This window comes from Corticium candelabrum, chromosome 2, assembly GCF_963422355.1.
Source record: "Corticium candelabrum chromosome 2, ooCorCand1.1, whole genome shotgun sequence".
Lineage (NCBI taxonomy): Eukaryota > Metazoa > Porifera > Homoscleromorpha > Homosclerophorida > Plakinidae > Corticium > Corticium candelabrum.
In genome coordinates this window covers 8,020,044-8,043,122 of record NC_085086.1, presented here as the reverse complement: position 1 = coordinate 8,043,122, position 23,079 = coordinate 8,020,044, and the positions used below count along the sequence as shown (strand labels likewise).

Below are 23,079 nucleotides of genomic sequence, written 5' to 3'. Positions count from 1 at the left end.
GTAGCAACGGTTGCGCAGAAACATGTGCCTAGTGACATCTTCTTGTAGATTCTCAACAACGTGCTCGCAAACAGCCAGGAAACTCAGCACGGAGCTACATCTCCATAAAAGCAACAAACTGGAATCACTCATGTTCACGTGTAGACCGTTCCCTTCGAACAATCACCCCGTAAGTGTCGTCAGAGTCACTTAGATTTGTCTAGAAAATTCATTTTGCGTCCGTTTGGCAATCGGTGTACCCAAATGTCTTCAAATACAACGTTCTACCATTCTGCCCAGTTACAACCGGTTTTAGCGAAGTTCGTGATCGACCTACAATAGAACAACGGCTACCTCGAAAGCCTAAAAACGGGTAGTTTGGCAAAAAACCAACCCACGAGTAGAAAGGGCATACGTAGACATGTTCACAGACGGGGTTTGAGCTCGAAAAGAGCGCGCAGTTCAAATAATAATATTGCGGTAAGGTGAGGTGTGATATGCGTGAGCGAAGTAATGCTCTACCTTTAATTAAAGGACATTGCGTAACTGTATCAATCTTTGTAAACAACTGTCATATTGTAGAGTAATCTTGTTGTAACTATAACAAGAAATATGCCACCGCTTGTCGGATATCACAGAAATGGTTACACAAATCGATATTAATTTATGACAAAGAGTCGTGATGTTCACTACTAATACTATTAGCTATTGTCTTACATGTTCTTTCTCCTACTGTTACTGGTTCTGAAACAGTAGGTTGTACAAATTTTTTAGATCTTTGTTCACGATGTTAAATGCTATAGATGTTGCTCACGACTTGGACTGTGACTACAGCTCCGTCAATGACAACTCACGCTGCTGCTACTGCTTCTACGGTTAGTATGCTAGGGTTACGCAAGACAGCCAATCCTGCTACATAGACAGCGTGCAAAGAAGACCGCACCAACGGTACAAATCGTAATACGGTTGTTTTTTAATGTTGTAAGCAATGGCAATCATTGCAAATAGAGTAATGCACAAGCTCTCGTTTCACGTGCGTTACCACGGAAGCCCTTCGAAGACAGACACTAGTCGCAGCTGCCTGATTTTGCGTATTGCATTTGCAAAGACTCTGCAAACTAATTGCTTTGAGTGTCCAGACGCGGACGCTAACGCTAACGCTGACATTGACGCCGAGTTGACGAAACCGGCATCAAGAATTGTCAATATAAATATACTTCGATGATTCTCAATCACAAAATCTTAGAACTGTCTACAGGCTTCAATTCTATTGTATACGTTCTGTTAGAGAAAGGATCAACTGTGAAAGTCGCAAAATAATTCTGCATACTGCATGTTCAATGGCAATTGAGAAAGAAGATCAGCAACTGCCCTTCACGACAGGTACGCTACAATAATAGATCACATAAGTCATTACCAAGCAGATGCTGGAGGCTTTCGAACTGAAGCTAGGGTTCAAGCGAAAACGAAGGAGGATGCTATGATTGAGTACAGCGCCGAAAGCTATACGAACTTAAGGAAAGACTGGAAGCGACCACACTAGTTGTGAGTCATATTTCCGTTGTAGCAAGGTACGAGAGAAGTTGCTTTATGTTGACGCACTGCTCAAGAGATCAGGAATTACGCGTCAGCACCTCAGTGTGAAATTGACGGTACCGCAAAAGAGAATGTTCAAATCACCAACTAGAAACCTGAACGTGCAGTTCGCTATTCAATTTCTAACATGAATAGAAAATTGAAATGGCCCAAGACACTAGACATAGCAGGGGTCTCAGCGGGGCTTCCATTCGAATGCGTGTCTCAGGAGATCACATTTCTAACACACAAGCAGGTGTGTTTTAACAATACTTTCCGTCACGTGCCAAACCACTTTGGCAGCTCTAGGCCGCAGACAACTCCGCTCACGACGACAGCTCGTCGGACACGGAACTACCAATGGTTTTTACATCTGCCACAACCCAAGGTGTCTGTGCCACCTCGTCACGCAGCTTGAATTCAGATGTGAATGTAGGCGCCGACATTGACAGCCCAGAGATCATCAAGTGAAACGGTAGAACTCGATCTACAATCACTGTCTAGCAGTATTTACTCTCGTAGCTATACCTAGCATTGACATAGTAGTCTACTTAGTAACTAGCTCTAGCTGTAGTAGCTACGACCATGTTCTTTCACTTGTAGCTGCACACAGTTCTAAGTTAGCTAGTTGAGTTAAATAATTGAGTTGATTTGAACAAATAGAGTTCAGTTGAGTTGACTTCAAATAGAGTTCAGAAGGCGTTGTAGAAAACGATAGACGTGCATGTCTGTTTACTTGGTGAATCGTGCGACTTCATGCAAATGAAGAAATGTGACTTGCTATAAGGTACCATGCCCACCCTTCTCTACGGTACCGGTACCGTCCTAGATTTATAGTGTGCCCGTGAAAGAGCGCAGTCTACTACTTAGTTGTAGCAGGTTGACGGTTCGATGATTTAATTATTGTGCATCAATTTTTCCTAGAAAAAAACAAACGAGTCTGTATACTTCGTCACAACAGTTGCCAACTCGGCGATCCGCTAGTGTGGAGCCTATCTAACACCACGTTCACACTAGCAACTTCAGAACCGAGTTGGACCAGATAAAGATTCATCAAGGTTGTCATTGCTTTACTCTACTCTAATTACTTGATAAAGGCCTCGTTTTGATGCTGACTTTGGCCATCTAGATCTCTTTCAACTATATCTAGCACGGTTTTGAAGTCTCTAGTGTGAACGTGGTATTAATACATAAACATTCGTAGCATTTCCGCTCCAATTGCAACCGTTTCATCTATGTGGTTTCGTGTTAATTAAGTTAAAGTATGGACTCACCTACTTCTGACTACTAGCCTGTAGAGAATACGGGGACAATAGAATCGTTGCCAACAAGTCGTATACTCGTTTTTTGTAACACCACTGCGGAAATTTTGCAATTTCCTAAGAGGTAACAATCCTGCTACCGTATATACATCGCATAACTTGCTATCGTATGATATCGATTCAGAGCAGAGTTGTACCGAGCTAACGCGCGTTAACAAACAACTTCGCAAAATTTCCACGGCTGCGTACGCACCCACACACTTACTGCCAGACAGCGTGGGTTACAATCGAAACTGAAAACGTTAGTAGTTGTTTCGACTCTGCAACATATGCAGCATGATTACCATCGCGCTGCCGTCCACTCGGCGGGCTGAAGACCGACCCACTCAGACCACAACACAACACATACGCAAACAATAAGACTCCATTAAGGCGCTAAACGTACGGAAACATGCCATGGGACGCAGCGCGACATCACAACTTTTACACCCTTCTAGACTCCTCGAGGAACTAGGGACAACTCCTCAGGGCCTACAAGTATTTCAACCCAAATCTTAACTATTATCAGTGACCAAAAATGAGAAATACTACGCCCAAGTACAGCCAATTTTACCGAACGAAGATCGTGCAGTGGGCTGCGCCATCTTGAGGGAGTAACAATAGCCCGTATATTTCGTGTACCCGTATAATCACATTTATAACTAGTTGTTATCCGTAGACGCCTCGCGTTCGTGAGTAACACGTGCAAAAGACCGTCTACTGAAACGTCGAGTTCTAGCTCGGCAATATGTATTAGTTGAAACCCTGTCATGAAAGTAAACATGAAAACTTCCTAGTAGTCTACTAGATTACACAGGGAATATGCCGCGAAACCTACGTAACCTAGCTAGGTTAATCCGTGGTTTTTTTGGGTTCCGGTTCAAAAAACCCATGTAACACAAGGTGTGGGAATCTGAAACCCTCTGAAACCCTCCTAGCTCACGACTTGATGCGTACGCTGCAGCTAGACAGATTGCAAACCAATAGAAGAGAGCGGAGATGACCTCATGCAACTGTTCTCCGCTTTGTAGCAGCATTGCATCATTGCGGACAAGTCTGTAGACTGAAGTCCACAGAACCCACTGTAACCTTCAAAACACAAGCAAAAGCCAATGCAGTTGCTACCAACTATCTCTAGACAGCGCGCGAAAGTACAAGAGCAAGCTACCTGAACGATGGCAAGAAATCAAGTAGGTCTTTCAGCATCCGGTCTATGCTATCTACACGTAGAGATGAACCGCGATTCACCTCGAGCTCCTGTTCTAGGACAAATCAAAAACCGTTTCTAGCACATCGGGACGATGGATCTGTCCTCGCGATCGAGAAGTGTATCTACACCCAAAACGACGAATCGATTGGCCAATCGCAAGTGCTGTCAACGCCAGCTCTAGCTTCGTGGCAGGAAAAGAAAATGACAGTACTAATAAGACCATCAAAGGCGGCACGCTTCGACCACTCTACATTGGCACTGAAGACACCAGGTTAGCTGCAGAAATAAAATACGTGTACAGACGGTAGGCTTACTACTAGTGCACAGTCATGTACGCATGGCGGGATTCCGCGGCAATAGACATACAGCGCGTGTATACAGTCACTAGCCTATCTATATCATAGTTAGGCTGCATACCAAATAATACAAATTGTCTGTAGATACAGCAAGCCCTACCGTGTAGCCAAGCCTAAGCGAGGTACCTACAATCCCTCTGAATCAAGGAAGTGGATACAGCATACGTGTCCTTGTTGCGAAGAGTTTGTGCGTTCCTTCCAAACAGAAGAGCAACGAGTAGCGGTGATGAAGTGCCTTCGTCACAAAGCTCCATGCCGTCCACCTCCCAAAACACCTCCGGGCTTCTGGGATCTAAGCACTCCTTTCTGTCCGCCTGTGGATGGAAGTCCGAGGGCTTTGAAGATAAGAAAGGTTGAAACACTGCCAGATACACCAGGAGAAGTGTTGGGGTGGGATTCTGACTGACAGAAACGTTAAATTTTGCCACATTTAAATTGTTTTATTTCATTTCCAAGTTTAGAAAGTTTAGCCAATAGCACTACTAGTAGATGTGCACCTATCATACTATGTGCACACCACACAGACACACACAGACACACACACACAGACACACACACACACACACACAGACACACACACACACACACACACACACACACACACACACACACACACAGACACACACACACACACACACACACACACACACACACACACACACACACACACACACACACACACACACACACACACACACACACTAGATAGACTAGCAATAAGCATATGCAGCAATTGTTGTAAGAATAAAGCTACTGCCATGCACTGTCTGGAATCCATTCTTTGCCATTGTTTGTCCATGTACCTTTGGCAAGGCCAATGATACTTCTTCTGGAAACTTTGTCCACATGCCTACTCTCTCTTTCATAACACTCCTGCCGTCTTCGACTTTGAATGTAGAAAGCTACTCTAATTGACCTTTCCTGATCCACACAGTTACAATCCACAACTTGGCCAAACCATTGCTGGTCATTGTCTCCCATGATCATAACCATGTCATGAACTTTGATGGACATTGATGGAGAAGCGCTGCAACTAATGACAGAAGAGTCCAGACTTGTAGAAATTGGAGTAAAAAAGATGGGGGCAAGACTCAGACTTATAGAGAGAATTGAAGAACTGAAGACACAAATAACGGGTAGGCATATCAGTGGCAGTAGTCTGTCTAGATCTCTGGTCTACAAATTGCTTCTTCTTGCATGTAGAAGTACAAGAGAAAAGCGAATCAGCACCAATGGACTTCAATTGCATGTCAAACTTCTATGGCACGCTACCAAAGGAACGGCAAGCGTTTCTGAAAGCCCACCGTCCTTGGCTGTACAACCAGTACATGCACAGTAAGTGTACATGCACGTTCAAAAATACAACCTCCGCTGTCTTTAATTCACTCTATGTTGATCTAGGCAAACGATTCATCAGAAGTGAAGTGCGCAAACACTTCCCCATCGCCACCACATTTGCGTCGGCGGGAGAGCAAGAGAAGCTGGAAGGGCTGGTCAAGAACCTTGAAAGCAAGTGCTCTGTGCCAGAAATCGGGTTTGGGTTAGGTACGTAGTCTCTAAAGCACACTCGTAATTACAGTAAAATTAGTATAGTAATTATTAGAGTGTCCTCACCTCATTGATTTGTAGTTGGAATCCGCTACCATGCCATCCAGACTACTAGAGAAGCTAGGAGACGTCAGAAAGAAAAGGCGAGAAGACCGAACGTAAGGCAATTTACACTGTACCTCTTTCCACAAACATGTTTTCACAACAACTTGAATAGGGGGCTGAAGAAACGACCAAAAGCTCCCTCAACGACAGGTTGGCTCACAAGACTGCTGTGACAGCTCACAACGTGGACGAGCACGAGTCTAGTAATGACCCTGAGGAGGATGGACAACCAGCTGCATGTTCTGGCGAAACCAGACATAGCAGAAAACGACCAGCAGATGCAGCATTGGAAGAGCCGCCGCCGAGAATTTTTTCTTGCTCATCGATGGGAAGAGGTCGCCGTGGCGAAAGACAATCCCTAGACAGCCTAGGGATCGCTCCGACGGACACGAGCGACCTCACGGCAACGAATGACAACCATCCTGGTTTGAATACATCTTGGAGCATGTGCAAATCCACTAGTCTAACATTTTTTGCCTGCTAGGAGATGAATTGTCGCAGCGGGACAGCAACATCATCGTGGCTGCAGTCTTGAAGCTGCCAAGCGTCAAGGACGCAGTCATGGGCAAGCTTCGTCTTCTAGCTAGGCAGCTAGGAGTACCACGCTACTCGTCCAAAGACAAAAATTGGCTAGTTCTGGAGCTAGCCAGGCTGTCGGTTCAACAGGGCTGGATAAAGAACCTTGGGAACAAGGACGTTCTTTCACCCGAGAACGTTTCTGTTACACGCTATTTTGAATAGTTACTGCGCATGTGTGAATTTTTGTTGTACACTATACGTGTATGTACTGTAGTCTAGGTGATTAGCTGATTAGAGTGTTTAATTGAAAATATATAGACACTATTCAACCGTTTGCAATCAGCGCTCCCATACAAGGGTTAAATGGGTTGTTGGCGTTTTGGGGGGTTCTGGGGGTTCTAGGGGTTATTGGGGTTCCATGGGTTATTGGGGTTCCATGGGTTATTGGGGTTCCATGGGTTCTAGAGGTTCTTGACGCGTGGGTTATCATGGGTAATGCGCAAATTCTGGGTTATTCAAAACCCAGATATAATAACCAATGTGGGTTTTGAGTGGCTTTTGTCCGGTTTTGTAGGCATTTTACGAAAACCCGGCTAGGGTTAATAGGTCATTAACCCAACCGGGTTTCGCTACTTTCCCTAGGAAAACCCTACCTAAAGCCATGAAAAAACAATGTGGGTTTCGCGGCATATTCCCTGTGTTACGTCGAGTCCTGGAATAGGTAGTCGTCGTTTTGCTATCGTGATCAAGACAATTAAAATGTACAGTCTAGGTATGCACTCAGTTTTGTGGTAACGACAGTGGTTTGGTATTTACTGACATAGAAATTGATATCAGCAAACATTGCAATTACAATTACTATCACAACTACAACAACAAAGAGTGTACACACAAGAACAACAACTCATACAACAACAACAACAACAACAACAACAACAACAGATGCAACAACAACAAGAATATATATTGTTGTATATTTCTATTTATATATTGTTGTATTAGGTGATCTATGTTATGTTTCACGATTTGTATAAAGTAAAAGTTTGTTGTTTTTTAGTGTTGGTTTAGGTGTATATATGTGTATATAATTGAAAGTATAAAGTCACTGCTGAAAATATTTTGTATTTGTTTACCATTTTCATACCAATATTTTTTCAAATAGTCAATCAACTTGATTGGATTGTTATGCAAATTAGAGGTAAAATAAACAGAGAGACAAAGCAAATATTGAAACAGTTAGAGGTAGTTACAAAAGTTGTGTCATTCAAATGAGCAATTTATGTACATTTCATGTGTCAGAATTGTTATTTTTACTTCTATACTGTTGCTACAGTTGCAAATAATAGCACTTTGCTATGCGCACGCTAGATTATAAGAGCGCGCGCTAGGTAATAAAAACGCGCGCTAGATAATTATAGGCGTGACATAGTAGTGCAAAGGTGATTGATGGGAGGAACTTCGCGGGCCGGTTCTGAAGAGCTAGACCAGTGCCGTCCCACACAAAACAGGAGGGGGACGTCGGTACAAGCGGCAGTGTCGAGTAAACGTGCGTTTCCCCTTCGGCTGGAAGCATGGAGCCACTGCCTGTCGTCGCATCCCGATTCAGAGTACGTCAGCTATATCTTACGAGGACTTGAACAAAGTTTTCGGATTGGCTTTGACTATAGTCGCTTTGGATGCCGTAGAGCTAGACGGAACATGTTGTCGGCAAGACAGAATGCGTCGGTGGTAGACGAATACCTACGCGAAGAGGAATCGCTTGGTAGAGTTGCACCAGTCAAGGGGTCCGGGCGTGGGGTTCAGATTAACACCTTTTGGCGTCATCCCAAAATCTCATCAGCCTGGAAAGTGGCGCTTGATAGTGGACCTGTCGTCTCCTCACGGGGTGAGTGTAAACGATGGCATCGATAAGCAGCTGAGCTCATTGTCCTATGTCCGCATTGACGACGCCGCGCGGCGCGTTCTTCAGACAGGAACGGATACCCTGTTGGCAAAACTGGATCTACAGAGTGCCTATAAAGTGATACCTGTACATGGCGACGACAGGCATCTGTTGGGAGTGAGGTGGAACGGGCGAGTTTGCTTGGATACCGCTCTGCCGTTCGGGTTGCGCTCGGCGCCTAAGATCTTCTCGGAGTGGCGGATGCCTTATTGTGGGCGATGTACGGTGCGGTGCGGGCGTGTCTTCAGCGCTCCATCATTATTTAGACGATTTTCTCTTCTTCGGCGAGCCAGGGACAGAGGAATGTGCCAACAACCTGGGTCTCGCATTGGCATCGTGCAGAAGTTTGGGCGTTCCGGTAGCGAGCACAAGATCGAATGTCCGGCCTGTTGCATGACATTCCTTGGCATTGAGATTGACACAATTGAAGGTTGCTTGCGTTTACCCAAGAATATACTGTGGCGCCTCTGTGAGCTGCTGAGGGAATGGTCGCACAAGCGAGCCTGTACGAAGCGCGAGCTGTTGTCGCTGGCTGGTCTATTGCACCATGCCGCCACCGTCGTTAAACCTGGTCGGATGTTTGTTCGGCGGTTGATCGACTTGTCGGCGATTCCGAAGGAGTTGCACTTCCACGTTCGGCTGAACAAGGATGCTCGCTCGGATATCTGGTGGTGAGTCAGATTTATCGAGGGATGGAACGGTCTAGGTTTGCTGGCCGCAGTCGGTAGTCTGCTCCCGTCCGTTACAGTGCAGTCGGATGCGTCCGGAGGCTGGGGTTGCGGTGCAGTGTGGGGTGAATTGTGGCTTCAGATTGAATGGCCTGCGTCGTGGGCCGATGTTTCCATTGCTCCAAAAGAATTGGCACCGATTGTTTTTGCCGCCCTGGTCTTCGGTCGGGACCTTCAAAACCACCATGTCTTGTTTCAGTCGGACAACTCCACAGTTGTCGCAGCGCTGCAGCAAGATACGTGCCGGGATCCGCGTGTGATGCAACTGCTTCGCATGCTTCACTTTGTGGCTGCGCACTATAGTTTTACTTTTACGTCAGCGCACCTGCCAGGCCGGTGTAACACACTCGCGGACGCTATATCTCGCAACCAGGCTAACTCAAGTGCTCTTATGTCGTCGCAGTTGTCTCAGATTTCCCATCCCGTCTCATCAACCATCATCGACCTGGTGTGCGATCTGGAGGTGGACTGGACATCGGACGATTGGAACAGTCGGTTGCGCGCTTGCTTGGAGCAGGTATAGCTACGTCGACGGCCCGGTCGTATCGTTCGGGTTATGCACGGTATCGGAGGTTCTGCGCTAGAGCTCACGTGTTGCCTTTCCAACGTCAGAACGGATAGTGTGCTTGTTCGCCGTGTCCTTAGACGATGCTCAACTCTCTCATGCCACCATCAAGTGTTACCTGTCGGCGGTACGGCACTTTCAGATTTGGCATGGCTATAGTAACCCGTTCTCTGCCCCCTCCCGCGATTGGAGCTCGTACTACGGGAATCAAGAGGCTAAAAAGAACGGTGGTTCGCCCTGGACGCTTGCCCGTTACGCCGGAAATGCTCAGGATTTTACGGCACCACTGGTCTCCAAGGGCTTCAGATTTTGACGTGGTGATGCTATGGGGTGCTTGCTGCCTGGGGTTCTTTGCTTTCCTTCGGGCTGGCGAGTTCACAGTGCCCTCTCGGGCAGCCTATGATCCCTCGGTTCACCTGTCCGTCGAGGATGTCGCGATAGACTCACGTGCTGCTCCGTCGATCATACGTCTTCGGCTGAAGCAATCAAAGACGGACCCGTTTCGGCGGGGTGTCGACATCCATCTTGGCAAAACTGACTCGGACCTCTGCTCCGTCACCGCCGTGTTGGCATATTCGGCGATTAGAGGATCGGCACCGGGACCGCTATTTCTATTTCGCGACGGCGCGATATTGCCAAGAGGCCGCTTGGTAAGCGAGGTCAGAGGGGCGTTGGCTGCCAGCGGCCATGACCCCGCACGCTACTCAGGGCACAGCTTCAGAATAGGGGCAGCGACGGCGGCAGCAAGCTGGGAGTTAGAGGACTCCAACATCCAGACGCTGGAAAGATGGCGCAGCGATGCGTACAAACGATATTTAAAATTAGATAAAAATACTTTGGCTGGCTTTTCGAGATGTCTCGTAGCATCTAAGCAATGAAGGTGGTTTGTGTGTGTTTAGTGTAACTTGTCGTTCACGCCAGTGTCATTCGTTATGCCGGCCTCCAGTGTCCGTGCGGGGTTCCGCAAAGAGCTCGCGCGTGGAGGTAGGTGTCGGCTTGGAAGGAGTGGTGACCACCTTACCTGTGGTCACCTCTCTGTGTTGTGGTGTATGGGTCAACTATAATGCAGTTAAGGGCCATGTGGGTCGGGGTCCAGTCTCGGTGACCCGGACCATGGCCGAGCACCGACCTCCTGCGCAGCTTGGGAATCCGAGCCGGACTCCGCCCACTCTACATGGCCACGCTTTCATGGGCAGGCGAGCCATCACGGAACGGAAAGGCAACAAGAGAAATCCAGGTAAGAAGTTTGTTAAGAGTAACGGGAATTCAAATGGAGTTTAACGGAACCGTTAAGCGTAGTTGAATTCACTTACTCGTCGCGGCCGCTGCACGTGCAAGAAGGCGTGCACGGTTGGCGCCAAGTGTCGTCGCGCAGGCGCATAGCTCACATCGGTCTGCGCGCGAGCAAGCAGTCTCCGTGTCGTTCCTCCCCCCCCCCCCCGCTCGCACCCTGTTGTTGGTGCTCTAATTTCTCGTCATGTCAGCTCTCCGTGGATGCAGTCTTTGACTCATCCACGTAAACGTGGAGTTGGGTCGGGGTCCGGTCTCGGTGGCCCAGACCCGGTGGCCCGGACCATGGCCGAGCACCGACCTCCCGCGCAGCTTGGGAATCCGAACCGGACTCCACCCACTCTACATGGCCACGCTTTCATGGGCAGACAGGCCATCACGGACGGAAAGGCAACAAGAGAAATCCAGGTAAGAAGTTTGTTAGGAGTAACGGGAATTCAACTCAACAAAAGACCTCGATAGGTTCCCCTGTTTATGCATATGTAGCCTCGGACCCAGACCGTCTTTGCATGTGAGGGGGCGGGATTGGTGGGTGACACAGCGGAGAGAAAAAAGGTTTCTGGGGAATACGCCGATTCCAATTAGTTCGGGAAAAGGACTGCTCTTCTTCGCTAAATTCCACCGGCGGCATCAATGAAAGCCCACGCCTTGAGAAAGGCGGCCAATCCATACCATATCTACTGTAACTGCTCTAAGTTAGGAAATCCTAAATTGCAATCTACGCCTAAAAAGAGAATAATAGATGATGGTGATGATGACACTTTAAAGTTACAAGGGTGATTTCAACAAAAACTTGCAATACTAATCATTGCTAACTGCTCTGTGTTAGATGCTTATGTCTTCTGTATTAGATGCGTCGTCTCCTGTATTACATGTTCTGTCTCCTACCGCTACTGGTTCTGGGACAGTAGGCTGTCCAAATTTCTTAGATCTTTGTTCACGGTAATAAATGATATAGATGTTGCTCACGACTTGGACTGAGACTACAGCTGCTTCTACTAGAAATACAGCTCCTTCAATGATGACAATTCACGCTGCTGCTACTGCTTCTACGGTTAGTATGCTAGGGTTACGCAAGACAGTTAATCTTGCTACAGAGACAGCGTGCAAAAGAGACCGCATCAATGTTACAAATCGTTATAGGCGTTGTTTCTGAATATTGTAAGCAATGGCAATCATTGCAAGAGAAGTAACGCACAAGTTCTCGTTTCAAGTGCGTTACCACAGCAGCCTTTCTAAGACAGACGCTAGTCGCAGCTGCCTAATGTTGCGTATTGCATTTGCAAAATTTCTGCAAACCAATTGCTTTGAGGCGTCAAGACGTAGACACTAACGCTGATATCGACGTCGATGATTCGATGATTCGATGATTCTCAAATCACATAATTGTAGAACTGTCTAAAGGCTTCAATTCTATAATATACGTTTTGTAAAAAAAAAAAGGATCAAATGGAAAGTCGCAAAATAATTCTGCATACTGCATGCTCAAAAGCAATTGATAAAGATAAAGGGACGACAAAGGGCATGGTACAAGACCCTACGAAAGAAGACGATGAACATTACTTACAAACTGAAAAGAAGTTTAACAATCCTATTACAATTGCATCTAGTTGTATAGATAATACTCTGAGACTGCTGTTCGTAATAGAGCCGTTGACGAAAATAATGGTGCTAAGTAGAATGGCAATCACGAAACCCTAAAACACTCAAGAACGCCACTATACATACACCTCCGGCCACCCACGATTCCAACGACGACGACAGCGACGGAAGCCAGTAAATACATTCTCAACAAAAGCACTTAGTACAAAGGTGTACTTGCTGTGATCAAGAGGAAATTGGAATATGTGGGTTTGAGCCGCATGCAACAAAAATGCAAATATAATTGAGAACAGCTGCAGGGGCTGCTTGCGCTATGATTCCCACTGCCACAGCAGCCAACCTTACAGCAAGCACAGCAGGCGCAGCAACAGCCCGTATACGTATAAGAACTCTATACTACTGTTGGTTGCATGAAATAGAAATAGAAATAACTACATCAACAACCCATCTTCCCCGACTGGTTTCGCAAACCCTTCCTTATCACCAACTTCACAAGATTTCGATGACGAAGTTGTTACATTGAGAATTGAACCAGGAATAATGGATACAACTTTTAGTCGTTCATACAATAGGTCTCAAACTCGTTCTCCTGCCATTTCGAGTTTCCCGTCCAGTTACAGTCTTTTGAGTCGAGAACAAACACCTTCAGTTTCTTCTGCACGTCAATATAACAAGAAAAAAGCCAAGGTTCGACCAGATTCCGTTGAGTCAAGCATACCAAATCAACTCCATCAGCTAGAAAGTCAAACACAACAACAACAGCTTCAATCTGATGAATGCCTTTTTAGTAGACAGGGTGCTGCCGCTCTACGTCGTTTCAACACACACCAAAAGGCATTTGCAAAACTGAAAATAAAGCAGGTGTTGTTTGATGTGGAGTTGGGTGGCATAACACAGGAAGGTTTTCCTCAGATATAGATGCCAAAGTAATGAGAACTTTGTGAACTATAGAATTTAGTGATAGAAATGTTCTGTAGATTTGCATTTTAAGAAAGTTGACAAACAGAGACAGACAGACAGACAGACAGACAAATGTTTTATCACAGAGCAGACGTAACAAACAAACGACTGAAAGGCAAACCCGTAGGACGATATTTCAACAAACGACAGCACTCTGTAGAGGATATGAAAGTCACCATCATTGACTATCTGGGATTGAAAGACGACCTATCCCGCAAGTGCAGAGAATCCGAATGGATCAGGAAACTGGTGACCTTCGACCCATATGGATTAAATATAAAATCAGACATACTGTAGTAAATAACTGGTTTTGATATCAACATCATCAATATCAATATTAACACCTACTGTTTGAAAATTCTAAACATCTTAGCCATATGTTGAGCCAGAAGGTTTTTACTGAAACATTGCTCATTATATATCTTTACCATCAACTATTGTTCTCCTCGCGGTGTGGTGTCTCTCTCCTTCACATTTGTCTACATATCTACCACGTCAAGTTTCCGCGGATCAGATCGTTTCCGTGATTGCTCTCTGTTTATCTTCCAGACAGGCAGACAGACAGACAGACACACACACACACATTGTTTTATTGATTTTAAACTTTAAAGATACAACAAGCAAATCCTAAAAAGTATACAAAAATCCACCTCAGTTCATTACTCTGTTCATCAATTCAGACAAACAGACGAGACAGACAGACAGAATGGGCAGAACAACGGCAGACTTCATTGTGTACTGGCGGCGCTGTATTTGCAACGGTGTAATGCAAGAGTAATTACTAGAAAACTTTCGAGACTTGCTCAGTGTAACTCGTGTAATTTTGAGTCTTATTCGTTTCAGTTGTTTAGACGTTAGCAGTTAGTTTTATCGTAGGGACTGCGGGCTTGCTGGTTTGTTTTACAGTTTAGTGTGATTGTACTACTTAACGAACACGAAGAAATAGCTCGGCAATACCTGAACACAGATTCCCACTCAATTTGTTTTTAAAAAAATTACTTGGAAAATGGGAAAATCGCAAGAGAGGTCAACATAAAATAATAGCAGGATATACTCAGTCAGCCATAGATGACGAGCGATTTTACCTTCCATGCTTCTCCTGCATTTACCAGGGGCTACAAGCTTTGAGGAGATCAAAACAGTGGATGGTCACGTAGTTACAACATTTCACGAAGCATGCAAACTACGCCACCTTCTTGATGACTACAGTGAATGGGATAATACCATGTTGAAAGCTTCTTCCTTTCATACGCCATCACAGTTGCGTAGACTGTTTGCTACAATATGCAGCACTCTCAACCACAGAATCCTCTACAACTTTGGCTACATAACAAACACAATTTGATCGAAGACTACGCACGGACATGTACCGAAGAAGCAGAAACCAAGGCTTTGAGTGACATAAACCATTATATGTCAATCAGGTGTATATATATACTGTGTACACACATGCATTTACGTGTTTTCACATATTACTTTGTGAACTGATCTACTAAGTAATGTTTCACTGCAGCTACAGTAGTAGCAAATTGCTACATCATCTCAGCAAATGTCAGTAATATGGTTGTGCATGTTTTACAGGAATCACGTGTGCTGAGCTCGGGCTGCCTGACGTTGGCCCACTGCAACTATAACATGACAATGTAGACAGAAACGTTAAGGTTGAATATGCTTAAGTCAACAAAATCAAACTAAACAATGAACAACGCGAAGTCTATGACCGAATTGTCAGCGGTGTTGAAGAGCTACAACAAGGTCGCCCAGAACGTTGCCAGGCACACTTTCTTGACGGCACAGGAGGAAGTGGAAAAACTATGCTCTACAATACACTAATTGCACGTTTGCGAGCACATGGCGTTCAGGTACGTCTACAAGAAATATCAATATACAGTGCGGTCAGTCTATACTTAACAATGCGCATGCATTCTTGATTTCAGGTTGGAGCAACAGCATGGACAGGCATTGCAGCGAATCTTCTGCGTGGAGGTAGAACAGTTCACAGCTTATGTAAGGTTCTGGTTACAATCTTGGACACGAGCACATGCAATGTCAAGCAAACCTCCAGCTATGCTGCTATGCTGCGTTCAATGAGTCTCATTATTATTGATGAAGCGTCAATGATGCCGTTGCATGCATTGCATGCTATTGACAAACTGCTACGAGATCTTACCAATGAGGATAATCCTTGTGGTGGCAAAATCTTCCTGCTTGGTGGAAACTTCCCGCAAGTTCTTCCGGTAATTCCACATGCCTCACGTACTACAATAGTCGAAAACTGCCTCAAACGATCACCGTGGCCACTCTTTACAACAACCAAGTTGACACAAAACATGCGTGTGCAGCAGGATCAACAAAAATTTTCGAAATGGGTACTGCAAATTGGTAACGGGCAACTACATACTGTATGAGACGATGCTCCTCCAAAACTAAGTCGACATTCCGACGAAGTGTATAGTTTCAGGCGACATCATTGATACCGTTTTAGCAGATCTATCTTGTGATCTCACAATCACTGTCTTACTGACACCTACAAAGGAGACATCATTGGCTCTAAATAACCAGGTGCTGAACAGACTGGAAAGAGAAAAGCGTCTGTATCTCAGTGTAGATGCAGTGGTTTGTGACAATAAGGAAGAACAAAATTATTCTCTTGAGTTTATTAACAGTTTAACACCATCCGGTCTGCTAGAACATAAACTCTATCTAAAGGTTGGATGTATCATCATATTGTTACGTAATCTATATTTGCGAAATGGGCTGTGCAATGGAATTCGACTAATTGTCAGACACTTGCATAACCATGTAATTGATGCAGAAGTCATAGCTAAACAGAGCCATCAACGTGTTCTAATACCACGCGTCAAACTGGCACCATCTGACGTCAACTTGCCATTTAGATTGGAACGACGTCAATTTTCTATAAGATTGGCGCACTCAATGACAATAAATAAATTGCGAGGCCAAACGTTCAGCAAAGTTGGTATCTACCTCTCAGCGCCAGTCTTTACGTTGGAAAACTGTACTTTACCTTTTCTCGAGCAAGAACATTGACTGATATATCTGTACAAATCACTAACTCAAAATATTGTCTTCAGTAAAGTGTTGTAATATATTACTAACATATTCTACTTCCTATGTAACCTTGATCTCACAATTTTGCAATGTCTTCAAATTTCCAGTAAGGTGCCTCTCCGGAAGACGATGCAATTATATCTACGCGAAATTCAGAATATTGAAGACCAGACTGTAATATGAGATACCGCATGCAGCTACTGTGTGGAAGACAGGGGACTCATAATATTATTTTATCTGCTGCAGAGAATCTAGTCTTTGAAGGGGTTTTTTACTCGTTTTCTTATCAAGGCTGCACCGGTCTCTCGATCTCGGTACTTTGCCAGTAACAAGAATAGCTGTTGCAAGAGACAGCATACTAACAGACAAAGTCGCTTTTCTTAAAAGCAAGAACTTTGACTTACGAAGCACTTTTAGAGTTCTACAACAACAACATATCACTAGCCCAAGTTTCATCATAATTGTACATCTTAGTGTAGATAGTTCTGGTCAACTATTGGTTACTTGTATTTATGACATCTCAACTACTCCATTGTATTTACTAGTATTTGAATATTTGCCCTGAAGATGGCTGTAGCACAACAGCCGAGACGTCGGCAGCACATTGCTGTTTAAATATATGTTGGAATCAGAGAACTGTGCTGAAATTTGATCATGCCAACGGAGAACCTCTCACTGAAACTTTAGAGTTCGTTTTGAGAACTAACCAGCTGTTGCTGGAGGAGGCCCAAGGCGAGAGTTTTTACTATACTTTTGTGTAGCTTAATTGCTCCGGATACTCCTTTTCATCTCTTCGAGGGTAAGGCTGGTCATATACTGCCTAGTGATTCTTATTGTGACAATTTCTTTTCTTGTCTTTTTTTGCTCCAAATTTGTTTGGGGAACCGGAAAATCATATACAAGCCAACCCCTTAGTTTCCCCGGTGCATATACGGCCAGAGTGGTATTTTCTATTTGCTTATGGCATATTAGGCTCTATCCCGAATAAACTTGGAGGATTAGTGGCACTATTGGCCAGTATTTCCATTATTTTTTGACTTATTTACATAAAAGTTTTTAAGAGGGTTAAGTTTTAGATCATTAAGTAAAATATTCTTTTGAATCTTAATCGCGGACTTTTTTGTGTTAACTTTGATCGGGAGGGAGCCAGTTGAAGAGCCTTGTATTTTTGTAGGTCAAGTTGCCTCAGTATTATATTTTGCTCTTTTCTTAAATTATTCTACCATTAATAAACATCGACGCTCTTAAGGGAGGAATGTTTAAGTTTTCTGGCATTATGATTGCAGCTTCTATTGTACAAGAAGGACCAGGATTTCCAATGTTTTCAACTGTGTTTGATGCATATTTACAAACTCATATTTTATTTCCCTATGATTTCAAAGTTTGCGCTCCCGTGTTTTGCTTACTGGAAATGTCGAGGAAAATCAACACATCCACCGACTAAGCAGCAGCGTTTGGTTCAGCATTACACACATTTGGCAGTCATACAGGGATAACAAAGCACAGGCAAAGAATTCGGGTGCCGCCTACAGCCCTCAGCAGACGAAAACACATGAAAAATTCAAGCTCTCTTCCTTCAAAAGCTGGCCGCCCCAGTGTGTTTAGTAGAAGATCAACTGGAACAACTCCTTCTGTCAGTAGGTACATGTATGTGATGCCGAACCGAATACAAAAGATAAAGAGACAGCACAGTCTGTCCTCCAGTATTCAGCAGAACAGCAAAAATGCTTGACAGAGTTTATTATAAACTTTATACTTAGAAGCATGTTTACTATAGATATACAATGTAAGGTATAGATTACGAGCAAGCCCATGCAATGTTCCTGAAGAACTAAAAACTTAATCTATGTCTACGTGACTATACGTACCGTAGTCTAGCTACTAGTAGTCTGCATATTTTAATAGATAGCTGGCTGCATTACGTGTACACCAGTTTGAAGAGGTTTCTAGTTGAACAGCTGAAAGTTGGAACAGCTTCTTTTGCGATGCAAGTGCACTGATGCAGATTTCTGCTGAATTATAAAATAAGAAAAAAAAGTTATCACAACGTAAGGTAGACGAAACGTCTAGCCTACCTGCTATAGCTACTTTGTGCGTATGTGCTTTGATGGCCTCCAAGTTCGAAAACTACGACGCAGCTACCGCTTCAGCAACGTCAATGGTGTGGCGTCGCAAGGTGCGCAGTAGTCAACGAACGCAAACAACGATACAACAATGTCACGTTCCTTCTGCCAACGTCACGTGCAGATTACATCGTATACGGGACGTTTATTCGGGCACTGAAATGGGCCCAAAAAAATTAGCATTATTTGACCAGCCCGCTGATGTCACTGCTCATTCAGTGTAGTGACTACTTGATTGTAACGACAGGAATAGTACCTTCACAATTAGCTAATATAATGCGGTCACACCTCGCCCGTCAAACACGTGACTGATGTCACTGATCCCGTGTAGTGACCGCATTTAATTGATCTGGCGGCTGACGGGTAACTACGCAGCTGCATGATTGTAAGTATATAAATGATGACTCATTGAAGTGTGAGTATACGTACAACAGTGGCAATATTAATGTCTGAAACTGCAAGCGCAAGCGGCACTGGCAGAGGTGAGTCAAGGAGAAAGAGGAAAAGCGACGTAAGGAGAAAGCATATCGATGGATTCGAAAGTACGCAGAATGTTGCAAAACAAAAGCGGGTATAGTGTTAATTATTTAGATGAATGGAAAGCGGTTCTACTTGTATTAACATTTTTTTTAATTCGTACGGTTCTGTTCTAACATATTTAATTCGTACGATTGTGTTACCATAGAAAGTGAAAGAAAAAAGAAAAGATTAAACATTGCTAGAAAAGAAGAAGGAAGCAGAAGAAAGGAGAGCATTGCTTGAAAAGAAGAAAGAAGCAGAAGAAAGGAAAGCTTGCGTCCCAGCATTTCGCACGGTGACTGAGAGGAAGCTAGACGATGACTGGGCTGAAGTTGTTAGCTGGAATGATAGCGAGAATGCCGTGTGACGTTGCTGTATTTGCATACTGGAAAAAGTCATACACCGCCATTGTGACAACCAGGATACACCCATCATGACTGGATACCGAAGGCCATCGCAGAAGTGATCAAGCCATGCTACACGAAATTAACCAGTGACGATCTTCTAAGTGCTTACACGGCGGAACGTCAAATGCCAATGATACAAGTTTTCCACCGGTTACGCTTGTCTCTTCGGGAAATTACCAGACTGGTAATGAAGTCTCGTGCGGCAGTGCAAAAACGTCGAAAGAAAGCAGAAACGAGTATACCAATCGACATGTGAGGAAAGGTCAACATCAGATGGGGAGGATCACTTGCTTGAATGCCTCTCACTAACTGACAGAAAAGCGAAGACCAGACAGTTGCAAGTTAGACTTTCAGCTGGATGTAGGAAGTCATTGTGTCGCAAGACCATCAGTCGGGTCACATCAGACCAGAAGTTACTTCCAACGATGCCATGGTACATTAGGAACGCTATGTGCGATCTCCTCAATCCACTCCTTCACAGTACTCACACAGCTCTCTCGAACAGGATAGATATATCTCTCGTCATTCAACGTAAGACCGCTAATTAAAAGTAAGGCTGGTTGACGGTCCCTTGCGGAAACCGAGCATCATATTAAAGATTTCAAAAAAGATGGAGTGGCATGGGACAGCTGAAAAGAAGACATTGGCCAGACATGCGTAAACGGAAAGTCGACGAGAAGTTGTTACAAACTATGGAGGACGAAACACTCATGATGTGAGTAACTTTCCCAGTCTTTGGCAAGGCAGCCATAGAGACAGCGTGTAAAGAAAAACGCGTGGAGAGATCGAAGTGGCTGCTATGTTACATAGCATTGTAACGGTTTTTCCTGAATGTTGTCAACAATAAAAATTGCTAGACAAGTTATGCACTAGGGCTCTTTCCACGTGCGTTACCACAACAGCCTTCGATGCCCGATAAGCTGACCACTCTTGCGTATTGCATTTGCGCAAAATTTCTGTAAAGCAATAGCTTTGAGTTTCAATACGCTGAGGCGGACGCCAAGCTCACTCTCGGTTTTGCGATAACCTAAACCTCCATTAAGACAATATTTCTTGTTAACACTTGAAATCAAAAAATTGGTGAACTGCAAAAAGGCTTCAACTCCATTATACAAATTTTATTAAAGAAAGGATGAACTGCGAACATCGCAAACAATTCAGCATAGTATTCAATAGCATTCGAAAAATAGGGTCCCTAAACCACCAAAGAAACAAGAGCAAACGTATCACCACGGAACAAAGCATCATGACCCAATGCAATGACAGCATTCATCCCAACATCTTTGCTATATTTCCAAATCCAAAGAGAAAACGCGTTGAAGAACAAACAACCAGAGAACGTCACCGATTTACATTTTCATCCGCTTCAATAAAAACTCGAGATAAGACATCAATCAATAGGTTGCCATGTTTTATGCACATGCAGCCTTGAACCCAGACCGCGTTTGCACGTGAGGGTGCAGGATGGGGAGGGAAAAGTGGGTGAGACGGCGGAGAGAAAAAGAGCTATTTGAGGACAACGCCGATTAAACCTAGTTCGGAAGAGGACGAATCTTCACTCATTCCAACGGTGGCGCAAATCAAAGCCCATGCATTCAGAAAGGCGGCCAATCAGGGATAAGAATGCCAATAGCGAAGCAGCTGGACGACGTTAATGCGTCTGCAGGTGCAAGGGCTAATAAGATGGGTGATCGCATTTACAGCTTGTAAGGTGTTAGTGCGTGAGCGCCTATGAGTGGCCGTCACATGTTGTCTGTTATGGATGACTTACGAGTAATGCCTGACGATAGAGACATTGCATCTGCAGTGTGCAGCATTATGCCTCTGGTTGGCGTGTAGAATTTGAAGCCACTGCATATGCTCTCTTCGCCTCCTTGCCCGTAGACAGAAACGTTATTTGGTGCTTTCCTACGGGCATTGGAGAGTCGCTCATTTTCATGCTCTCACACACGTTTGTGCCCGACTAGCAGCCAATGGCTTCCGGCAATGTCCCGCGGATCCTGTGGTGACTCCGTTTATGTCGCTGATGAGAGATGAGGTCGTTAACTGAAGCGCAAACGGTTGCAGCTGCCTTTGTTGACGAATCTGATCGTCAGATTCTGATATCAAGGTAGGAAAATTCCCTATGTCTATGGAAGTGTTAGTCGGTTCACGCGAGTGGCGATGCGTCTTAAGGAAACCAGTTGAAAGAGTGGTTCGTGGCCGTGGTGGTGAGCGAAGTTCACACAGTAGTTCATTGGTAAGGAACAATCCCTTCTTTTCTTTGCGATTTGTAGTCATCTAAAAGGTGATGTACAATGAATTAATTGTAGGAGCGCTGCGGCCTGAAAGGTAGTGGAGGAAGAGAAACAATTTCGCGTGTGGTATGGCCTGGTTGGCAAGCTAAGCGAGCTGACAAATTCTGCACTTGCCTCAAGATAGACTTTCCAGGTATAACCAGACTGCTTGCTGTAGATGACATGATGAATCGCGAAACGTTACACAACTGGTTCTCACACCATTGTAAGTAGATGGTTAGAGCTAAATAACTGTGAGACTCGTTTAGCGTAATAACGAATTAATACCTACAATAGCGTAGTGCCCAGAACACTTTTCATTCAACCTCTCACAGGCGCCCTTCCCGTCCCTCACATGAAAAAACCGTCTGGCTGCGAGGCTCACGCAGATGAGACCTTTCCTCCGACTTACTAGAGTTTCGGATTTTAGCTCGGACATTTCCTAATCTCGGTCAATCGTTCTCTGCCAAATAGCTGCAGCCAGACGTAGCTGCTACGCTAGCGTCATAGTCCTACTGGATAGCAACTAGGTAGAGCGGGTCACGTCAGCATCCGTCCTAACGTTGCTGCTGTAGAACTTGAAACTGATCGCACCTAATCTCGGTCACAGAGTATCATATCTCGGTCAGTGCTTGCAATCTCATTTCTATAACTCCGTTTGAGACGCAAGTCACCTCTGTCGATAGACTCATTATATGACTTCCTTTCGGCTAATTATTGGTTCTGTCTTGCCAACCTCTACTCTCGCAGACAACGAAGAAGACGGGTGACTCACAGGACATATCCTCGGTCACTGATCTCGAGTGATTTTCTCTCTTCAGACGCTGATCTGAGGCGTTCTTGTGGCTAATGTTATATTCATCAGAGCTGGCTACTATACTTAGGGGTGCTGTTAGTGCTCATCGTACTGTTGCTACGGTAGAACGTGAATTCTGAGAGACCAATACCCGTTCATCCGAGATCATATCTCGGTCAGTCGCTTTTATCGCCTTTCTACAAGAC

At 44.7% G+C, this 23,079-nt stretch overlaps 1 protein-coding gene across 2 annotated transcripts; it reads left to right on the top strand.

The window, feature by feature from the left end:
* Positions 1–5,430: 5,430 nt before the first annotated feature.
* Positions 5,431–6,974, top strand: LOC134198455 (uncharacterized). 2 transcript variants are annotated; one of them, XM_062667861.1, is made up of 6 exons: positions 5,431–5,557; positions 5,625–5,756; positions 5,823–5,966; positions 6,051–6,127; positions 6,187–6,499; positions 6,559–6,974. In XM_062667861.1, the coding sequence occupies exons 1-6, from the start codon at positions 5,458–5,460 to the stop codon at positions 6,813–6,815; spliced, it is 1,023 nt and encodes a 340-aa protein (XP_062523845.1). In that variant the 5' UTR covers positions 5,431–5,457; the 3' UTR covers positions 6,816–6,974. The 2 variants fall into 2 exon arrangements, with proteins under 2 accessions (XP_062523845.1, XP_062523846.1); XM_062667862.1 differs by having other exon boundaries at positions 5,823–5,930; positions 6,559–6,973.
* The last annotated feature ends 16,105 nt before the right edge of the window (positions 6,975–23,079 follow it).

Bases quoted from the DNA above. Each gene is read 5' to 3' on its own strand.
- LOC134198455 (XM_062667861.1), top strand. From the start codon at position 5,458: ATGACAGAAGAGTCCAGACTTGTAGAAATTGGAGTAAAAAAGATGGGG. The intron at 5,558-5,624 runs GTAGGCATATCA...TCTTGCATGTAG, and splicing joins ACTGAAGACACAAATAACGG to AAGTACAAGAGAAAAGCGAA. The intron at 5,757-5,822 runs GTAAGTGTACAT...ATGTTGATCTAG, and splicing joins GTACAACCAGTACATGCACA to GCAAACGATTCATCAGAAGT.